The sequence below is a fragment of the Haliaeetus leucocephalus genome, unplaced genomic scaffold (genome assembly GCF_000737465.1).
Source record: "Haliaeetus leucocephalus isolate CR32 unplaced genomic scaffold, Haliaeetus_leucocephalus-4.0 Scaffold933, whole genome shotgun sequence".
Classification (NCBI taxonomy): Eukaryota; Metazoa; Chordata; class Aves; order Accipitriformes; family Accipitridae; genus Haliaeetus; species Haliaeetus leucocephalus.
In genome coordinates, this window is record NW_010973369.1 from 4,290,810 (window position 1) to 4,300,361 (window position 9,552).

Below are 9,552 nucleotides of genomic sequence, written 5' to 3' on the forward strand. Positions count from 1 at the left end.
AAATAAGGACTTCTGGTTTGGCACTGCAGTGTCCCCTGCTTCTGTAACACCTAACATGGCTGCCTTCACCCTAGATCTTAGAGCTTGGGGGATGTTTAAGGGGAATGGTTGAACAGGGGCTGCAAAATGCTAAAACTCCCTGAATCCTAAACTTACTGGAGAAGAACTGCCTGAAGCCTTAACAGCTTTCAGCCTGTAGGATTTGGGGCAAGAACTGATTCCTGCTGAGGGAACAGGGTTCATCCTATCGTGTTACCATTAGATAGTGGTACTGACAGGATACAGTGGAGGCAGACAAGCTGCCTGGAGGGGCTGTTGGCCAGTACCAGGCCAAACCAATTCCTTTGCCTGCTTGCTAGTAGGTGTATGAGAAAGCTCCCAGCACCACCTTGTCTTGGGAAATGAGTGGGGCTCTGTTTTCTGGGGTGAATATTTCACCACAGTAGGCTTTGCAGCAAACTGAAAGGCCAATGGCCTAATTGTTCTGCAGAAGTGGGTCTGACTGCTGGTAGATTCTGAATGTGGTCACAAACTCACTCCCTGGGTCATGCTGCCCAGGGGTGACTGCCACAGTTGTCAGCAGCTTGTTCACAGTGCTGCCATCTGGTTTTGCCTCTCCTAGATCGATGCCAAGAAGGAGCAGTTAGCTGATGCCAGGAGAGAACTGAAAAGCGCCAAAGCTGATGCCAAGGTCCGGAGAGATGAGAAGTCTAAAAAGTAAGGCTGATGTTACTAGGCTATGCAATGCTCCCAGTACTCTCGGCTCCAAATGGGCCCTTCACCCTGTATTCTGTTTCCCCAGCCTGTGATCTGGGAAAACTTCCTTAGGCTTTCTTGTCCCCTCTTTATTCTATGCATGAAGAAATAGTCTTCAAGTTGAGGACCATAGGGTGGTCTGACACTGCAGTTCCTGATGTGGTCACTAGTATTAGTCTCCACTGTGTCTCTTAGCCCTCTGAGCTGAGCACCAGCCAGTGCTCAACCACGCTGCTGCCCAGCACCAAGCAGAGTAATGGATCCAGTGCGCAACATTGCCGTCTGAATGAGGAGCCAGGAGTTAACACAATTGCACATGCACTTTTCTGGGTTATGCTGTGCTCCGTTGGAAGCCCACGGTGCAGACAATGTACTCAGACTCTGTGTGGGTTCTGCAAAATAGCCACAGGGGTGCTGAGTTAAGGGAGCTCTGAAAGCACAATCACAGCATGACTATTACGGAGGGCTAGATGGGCTGGTTTTAAAGTGGGTGTAGCATCAGTACAGTTCAGGCTGTCGCTTCCAACCCTTTAAAACAAAACTGCTGCTTAAGATTTCTGCTCTGCCTCTTGGAAAATGTCAGTTCTTAATTGCATGTGCTGAGTGTTTTGTGTCACCATCTGTGGTGACACAGCTGCCCTTTGTGGCTGGTGGCATTGCTTACCTTGAGCAGAGTCCCTTTGGGTTCCCACAGTGCTGCCATCTCAAGCCTAGCAGGGCATTAGGAATTAAATGCTTTGATTCTTTCCCACCCCAGGACGGTGGAGAGCAAGAAGAAAGCAGTGCAGAGGATTGAGGAGCAACTGATGAAGCTGGAGGTTCAGGCTACAGATAGGGAGGAGAACAAGCAGATCGCTTTGGGCACCTCCAAACTCAACTATCTGGATCCCAGGATCTCTGTTGCTTGGTAAGCATCTGCCTGGGGTGTGCTGGAAGGAACCACCCCTTTGCTTCTGTCTTGTCCCCCCAGTTAGCAGACAAGGGATGCCAGAGAAGTCTGTCTGTGGCCTTCCCTTGTGTCTTCAGATGGTTTCAGGAAGTTATAAAAGAGTCCCTTGAGGCAAGTGCAACATGCCAGCCAAAGTGAGCACTGTGCTGGGAGGTGATGGGTCAGAGAACCTGCAGGGTCTAACACCGGGAGGCTGGTTGTCCTCAGCTGAGTGGCATGTCTTGGAATGGGGCAGAGCTTAGGAAGGTGCTGGGGGGGAGAGCAGGGCAGTTCTGCTGCACAGTGAGGGGTTGTTGAGTGCCTGTGCTGTGTTGACTCTAACAGCATCTCCTCTTCTGCAGGTGTAAGAAGTGGGGAATTCCTATAGAGAAGATTTATAACAAAACCCAGCGAGAGAAATTTGCCTGGGCTATCGACATGGCAGAGGAAGACTATGAGTTTTAACTTGTTTTTAATGAGCTGAATTTTATGGGAAAAAAAGGGGGAGTAGCCTGGTTTTTAGGGAGATTGATAAACTGTGAGCCTTACTTGTCCTTGGATGCTGGGGAAGGAGGAGGAAAGGGGCAAGTGAGCATCAGATAAAACAGCCAACATCTTGCAGAAAGCATAACCTGGAAATATCCTAAAGGAGCTGAGCCAGTTGTCCTATGGACAACTTATTTAAAAATGTTTCAGAGATCCAAATTCTAGCTGTCTGGTTTGTGTGGTTTTTTTTTCTTGAGGCAGGGCAAGTGGATGGGGGATTTGTCAACCTTCCGCCAGGCAAATTCACCATCACACTGAGAGCGTGGGAATCTTTAGCTACTGTATACAAAATCCAATTATATTGGTGCGTTTTTACAGTTAGGGTTTTGCAATAACTTCTATATTTTAATAGAAAATGGACTCCTTAATCCCTGCCCTTCCCCTCCCCCTCCTGCCCCATTTCAGAATTTAACAAATAAACAAAATTTAAGAAACCCAACGCACCTGTTACAGCTGTCACTATAGTCATGGAAATACCCAATCTTTTTCAATTTGTCACTTGAAACAGTCATGGGATTGGAACATGAATTACAAATATCCACCACATTTGTTCAGAGCAAAGCGTGATGGGAAATCAGCCTCCTGACTTGAGTGTTCCTTTTTTAAATGTGAATTTTTATTTCTTTTAATTATTTTAAAATATTTAAACAGTTTTTTTTTCTTCTTGATCTTAAAGATCGCGTAGATTTGGGGAGCGGGTGGGGGAAGGGGGCCGCGTGATGGGGAGATGCGTGTGGAATTTGAGGACAAGTGAAATTGGCAACAAATGACATTCCCATCACCCATTGTTCTGAACATGCTCTGTACACTTAAAGAATATCTACTTTTTAGGTTTGTCAGACTGTTTTACCTTTTCCCCCCTTTTTTTCTAAGCCCCACTCCCCCTCTTTTACTTGAAAGATTTTATTGTGTAAAAAGAAGTTTCACAGGTCAATAAATTTCGAGGGAAATGAGCATTGGTCCAAAAAGGAAAATAATCAAGATTTTAGGGCTTTTATTTTTTCTTTTGTAATTGTGTAAAAAAATTTTAAAAAATTAAAAAGCAGAATTTTAATGTGAAACCTTTTTTTGCTATAATCATTAGTCTTAGAGGTATTGTTAGCGTAGTGTGTGTGCGAAGACCATTTCCTGCAGCCTTTCCTCAACAAGTATCTTCTATTTTTATCATGAATTCCCTTTTAATCCAACTGTAGGTTATTTAAAATAAATTCCTACAACTTAACTGAGTGTTGGTGTCTCTGTGTTCTTTCACCTCTGGCCCTGTGCCATGAGGTCCCCTAGGTCCCTCGTTTGGGGGGAAGATGGTGGGCCTGGCACCACATTGTTTCTGCAGCCCCCATACAGCAGGTACTGCCTCCATAGCAAGATGCTTGAGCCTTTCTCATTTGAACAGGGCTGCAAAGAGGATGTTGAAGCCATGGCAAGGTCTAGGTGGGTTGAGATTGACCCAGCAGTTGTGTCTTCATCAGGGGTGAGTTGAGAGCATGTGCTGGGTTCATTGTGATGCCAGTGATCTGGAATGAAGCACCTGGCCATGGTTGGCTTTTGGAAAGGATAAGGCTTTCCACAGCTACCCTAATGTTTTGAGTAACTCACTGCTGCTTGATTGTGTTGAGTCATGGTGGCTCTTTGGTCTGTGGTAGGTCTGTATGGTCATGTAGCCAGACCCTCAATGGGTGGAGAAGTTGGTCATACAGCAACACAGCGTGGGGTGTTTTGGAGCCCTGGTAGGGGCACAGAGGGCTGACCAGGCTGTCCCACCAGCCTGCGACCCTGCTGCTTGCTCATGAGCTCATGTTAATGCTGGGGCTTGAGGTGGTCCATTGGCTCACCTGGTTCCTAGATCCCTCATCTGTGCTCCCACAGTGGCAGTGTGCTTGTCTGGGTTGGTTTGTGCACCTGCAGGGGAAACTGTCTTGAATAATGCACTTAAATAGCAGCAGCCTGACCCTCCAAGCTCTTTGGAGCTGCACAGTTCCTGTTCTCAACCCCAGCACGAATTGCCTGGAGGCTTTTATTCCCCTTTAATAAGCTGCTTGGTCCCTGCTGAAGCCCTGTCCATGTGCAGCCTGCACAGCAAGCCTAGGAGCCTGCCCTCACTCTGAGGAGTAGCTGCAGATAGTGGGTAAAGATCCTTTCTGGGATTCCTTGGCTGCATTGTGAGTTAGTGGGAACAACAGGAATGTGGCTTAGTGTTTGTATTTGGGCTCTCTTCAAGCGTTCTTGGAAGTGGAGGCCATTGCTTTAGTGCAATGGGAAGTGACCTGAGGCAGCAGGAGCCAGGGGCACAGCCAGGCTGACCTCTGGCAGGGAGAGGGAGTGGGATGGTGCTTGTTCAGGGTAAGGTGATTTTCAGCTCATGTTCCTTCAAAGAGGCTGCTTTCGCGGAGAGCCAGGACATGCTGCAGCCAGGTGCACCAGAAAGCATGGAGAAGGCCGTCGTGAGTGTTTGGGTTTTCCTTTACTCCGTGTTGCTGATGGAAACATTCTCTGCATCGATCTTCAGTGCCCAGGCTGCTGTGTGCGCTCAGGAGACAGGAAGCCTTTTCCCATGTCCCCACTCCAGCCGAAAGCAGGTTAATCGCAGCCCAGTGCTCGAGCTAGCGCAGCAGGGGTGGCTGTGGAGAAGAGAGGAGCTGAGGCCGGGACAGGGCTGCTGGCGCTGGAGCTGTGTGCAGAGGGTGCCGTGGGGAAGCGGGGCTGCTCTTGGGTGCCCAAGCGCTGCTCAGCACAAGGAGCATAGAGGGTGGGGGGGTTGAGGGCAAGGGCTGGTCTCCCCTGTGCTGTACAAAGCTTAGGATCCTTGGCTCCTGCTAGAGAGATGATGGAGCTGGCAGTGCTCACTGCTGGCAGGGGACAGGGGTTCTGTGTTCCTCCCAGCTGGGAAGGATGTGGCCTGTCACTGCCTTGCTCTGATCCTTACCTGACCAGTGGTCGCTGGGTTTCCATGCAAGCGCACTTCAGCATTGGTTTGCTTTGCCTCCCATGGGCTGTCTGCTCACCTGATCCCAGGAAAACCCCTGTCTGGTGCAGTGGGGAGCAAGAGCAGCGGGATGTGGTGAGACCCAAGCTGCTCTTCCTGGTGTGGTTTCTCCGCTGCCTTTTATTAGCCTGCAGCCCTCCGCAGGGAGGAGGGTGGAGTGAAAGCAGCACCTTCTCCTTGCCCTCGTGGCTGGGAAAGGCAGGAGGCTGGGCAGGGACATGGATGATGAGGCTGATGGATGTATCCATCTCCCTGGCACTGGAGAGCAGCCCAGGGCCCAGTGTCCGTGGGGAGCCCGGAGTAGACACGGGCCCTGGCTCCTCTGCAAGTGCCTCCCAGTCACCCCGATGCTGGGGCAGCGCTTGGCTGGCTCCCAAACTCCACGAGGGTGGCTGCAGGGTCGGGCTCAGCCAGCCACAGGAGCCTCTCAGCAGCCAACCCTGAGCAGGGCTTCCTGCTGCCTGCTGCGATATTTTCAGGCGCTTTGTTGTGGCTGCAAAAACTCGCAGTTTGGCAGGAGTTACCGTTTACTCTCTGGGGCCTTTCCAAGGTGCAGCGGAGAAAATGCCAGCGGAGAGGGAAAGGGGCTCATTGTGCTCCTGACCTGCCCGTGCCTGGAACAATGCAGCCTGTAAAAATATGCTTTCTATTTATACAGCCCTCCCTGCCTTCAGACCTGGCCGAATTAAATTCCCATACCCTACGCTGCTGAGCAGGGAAATGTGCTTCTCCCCCTGCCCTGTTCAAGGCAGTGGGGAGGGACATGCTCCCGCAAAGGGGAATCCCCCACCCCGGCATCGCTGGCAGCAGATTCGCCTTCTCCCTGGGCATGATGGGGTGCCCCGGGTCAGGCTGGGGGTCGTGGCTCTCGGGCCGTGCTCTGCTTGGAGGTGCGAGGCCAGCCTGATGTCCCAGGCTGGAGCGTGCTGTGCCTCTCCCTGTCAGTGGAAGGGAGGAGTATTCTGGTGCAAAACCAGCCCTTGAAAAGGTATTTGGCTCCCTCTGAACACCGGGGAGCATGGGTGCTCCCTCTCCAGCTCTGTCCCAGGCAGGGAGCTGAGGAGGATTTAATCTGTGGTTTTGCCTGTGGCACAGCAGGGTCAGGACCGCACATCCCGCGCTTTAAATGGAGAATTCCCAGATCCTGTTGACTCACTGTGCGAACAGAGAGATGGCCGCGAAACATGCCGCATCCCGTTTTGCATCCCACCACCGCAGCGCCTGGTCCTCGCCCGCCCCAGTGTCACCACCCTGGTGTGGATTGCCTGCCCTGCAGTAAGGCTTGTGTTTGGCAGCGAGGGAAACTGAGGCAGTGGTGACGTGACCAGTGGAGGGGGCAAAATTTAGGTTGAAACTCAATCATGTGTGTTGCAAGCCATGGACAGGGCCTGACGGCCAAGAGGAGGCTGCATACCCGGCTGGATGCAGCCCCATCCCCCTTGAAGTCTTACAGGATTCAGGGGTTGGAAATTGAAACCAGGTGAATTCAGGATATTCAAAAAGCATGTGCTCCCCTAGGAACACCAGGGAGTGGGGACAGGGAACCTGGAGCTGCAGCAAGTTTCCCATCAGGTGCTGGTTTATAATCCAGAGGGATCTTGCAATGCCTGGAAGGGGCAGGAGGATGCCAGGGGGAGGCTTCGTCTCAGCCCCTCGGTGAGCACACGCAGCAGGCACCACGCCAGCATCCGCAGCAGCTCTGCGGCCCCAGGCGGGTCTGCTTTCCATTGCTGGCAAAAAAACGCCTTGCACTGTTCTGTGTCTGCTAACACCACCCCAGGGCGGGAGGTAGCTCTGCACTGTGTTCCCTGCAGGTTTTCCAGATCCTGCTCGCTGCAGGGATGGGTGAAGCTTTTCCGCGATGGTGATTTTCTCAGCCCACGGGCTGGATTCTCATTTACCCACCCAGGCAGTGCAGAACAGACAGGAACAAATAAATAACCCCAGGAACGAATAAATAACCCCAAGTGGTGCATCTCTCCTGGGGATTGCAAGGTGCCAAGTACCGCTTGCTTGGATAAGGATCGGGCACCTCCTCTCAATGCACGGTCCCCAGGGTGGGAGAGGGACCCCTCCATTCCCAGACACTGGCATCAGAGGGATGCTGGGCTGCAGGGACCCCCCTGCACTCACCTGTGGGGTGGCCTGAGGGTTTTGTTTCCCTGGATTTTGCTCCCCAGCCCTTGAGCAAGGCCAGGGGCTGTCCTTAAGCTGGAGGTTACCTGGCTGTTAGCCTGCTGTCTGTTCCTGGGCAGAGGATGTAGCTGCTCCGTGAATCCTGCAGGATACTGGGGGGGTCAGCACCCCACGCTTCAGGACTGCAAAGGGGGAAGGTGCTGGGGCCACTCAGAGGGGGAAAAACCCCTTTTCCCAGAGGTGTTTGCAAGGGGAGACTTGCAGAGCCCCCTGCCCTCCACAGTCATATGATGAACACGATCCAGGGAATTACTTCAAAAGCAAAATGAGTCTGACCCACTGCGGACCAAAGCCCAGGCAGGGTAGAGCGGGACAGGATAGCAGGAATATGATGGAAGTTTCTGCTGCCCTGAGGGGCCGGGAGCGATTGCCCACAGCCTGGCCGGTGCAGGAGCCGGGACCACTGAACGAGGCTGGTCAGCAGCAGACAGACAAAAGCGGCTTCATATGCTGTCAAATGAAACTCTGAAATTCCTCAGCGTGTGGCACTGTGGACATGGAGAATTTAATGCAAGGCTAAAAAGTGATTAGTCAAACTCAGAGAAGAAAAATTATCCATCGCAGACACCTGGTTGCAAACCACCGCCGCCATGTGCCAGCCCCAGCCACCCAGGGCTCCGGGGCTGGAGAGACGCAGTGACGGGTGCTCTCCATCAGCGTGAACGGGCAGCGTTTGGGAGTGAGGGAGTTACCTGTTTGGCTTCTTCGATGGCCACTCTCCCTTCTCAGGTTTTGCCCTCAAAAACAAGGGTGTGCCCATAATGCTCAGCTATTTTAAGACCACTGGGAGCTGGCTGCTTCCTGCCAGTCCCGAGCGAGGCCGTTACACAAGCAAGGAGTGACTTCCCCAGCGGCGGTGGCTCACCCGGCAGGAGCGGGGCAGAGGGTCCTGTGCGGCCAGCACCCCGGGGCTCCCACCGGCAGGCTCCCAGCAGCTCTGCCTTAGCTGAGCCCATCCCCAGCGTCCTGTCACCCCTTAGGGTGCTGTCGTATGCCGGGCGTTTTTATAAAGGCAGGTTTATGTTCTTAGCCCAGTGCGTTTGCCCTTGCCTTTTTGATGCCCGGACGTTGGGTAGGGTCCTAAACGACCACGAACCTCGTAGGGCTGCTTGTGTATTTGCACCTGTGTGTGCACGTGTGCATGCGTGTGCGTGTCCCTTTGAAGGCGGGTGAAGCAGTAGGACAGAGGGAGCTGCTCGCATTTGTGGTGCGCTTGGTGATGGGCACCTTGCTTAGCAAACGATGCCCCTTCCAGACCCACCCTGGAGCTGGAGGGTGAAATAAAGGCTGCTTGGCTGCATGCTGCCTCGCCATGGGCCTGCAAAGCGACGTGTGTATGTATGTATGTGTGTATATATTGTATATGTATGCGTATATACGTATATCTATGTGTTTATATATTGGGGAACATCCCCTCCAACCTCTCCCTTTCACTGCTCTCCTGCAGCGGGGCCGTGCTCACCCTTGGGCAGCCCAGCCCCTGGCCAGCATCGCCTGCCGGTGTGGGTGATGCACCCGCCACCGCACCTCGGTGTTTGCACCGGACCCCGGACACTGTCCCCAGCGCAGGGCAGCCTGAGCGCCCAGCCCGCCCCTGGGTGCCCCGATGGGGGGGAGGGCACGGGGAGGAAAGGCAGCAGTGCAGAAAGGGAAATCGCAGGCTTTAACCTCATGAATGGAGCAAACCGCCCTGAAACACTTACTAATTCCCTGGCTTATCCCCTGGCTAACCCTGCTTTTGTGTGGTCTCCCGCCAGGGCCGGAGCGGGGCTGGAGGAGCCTCCTGGGACCCCCGGCTCCCTACACCCCCTCCCCGGGGACAGGACGCTGCCGGCCGCCCTGCAAACCCCGGCCCGCTTTCCCCGCCGGCGCAGGTCCGGCCGTGATGGACGGGGAGGGAAGCTGCGGCAGCCGCAGGCCCGGCTCCGGCGAGGAGCCCCGCCACGGTGCCAGCGGCAGCCGGGCGGAGGGGACCGTCCCCAGGAAAAGCCACCCCGCTTGGCCCGTCCCAGGGCGGCGGGGCTGGGGATGTCCCCGGGAGAAGAGCGGCTCCCGGGGACAGCCGCCAGCCCGGCCCGTGCCCCGCTCACGCCCGTGTCCCTGCGTGTGCCCGCTCGCCCCGCACAGCCCCCACGGCGGACAC

The 9,552-nt window shown here is 54.0% G+C and overlaps 1 protein-coding gene across 1 annotated transcript in view; it reads left to right on the plus strand.

Annotated features, from left to right (window-relative positions):
* Positions 1–3,457, plus strand: part of TOP1 (topoisomerase (DNA) I) — a 76,519-nt gene extending 73,062 nt beyond the window's left edge. Inside the window, exons 19-21 of the mRNA XM_010584080.1 lie at positions 623–717; positions 1,514–1,663; positions 2,047–3,457. Of these exons, the coding sequence (XP_010582382.1) occupies positions 623–717; positions 1,514–1,663; positions 2,047–2,149 (348 nt within the window). The 3' untranslated portion in view covers positions 2,150–3,457. The remainder of the gene's footprint in view (positions 1–622; positions 718–1,513; positions 1,664–2,046) is intronic.
* The last annotated feature ends 6,095 nt before the right edge of the window (positions 3,458–9,552 follow it).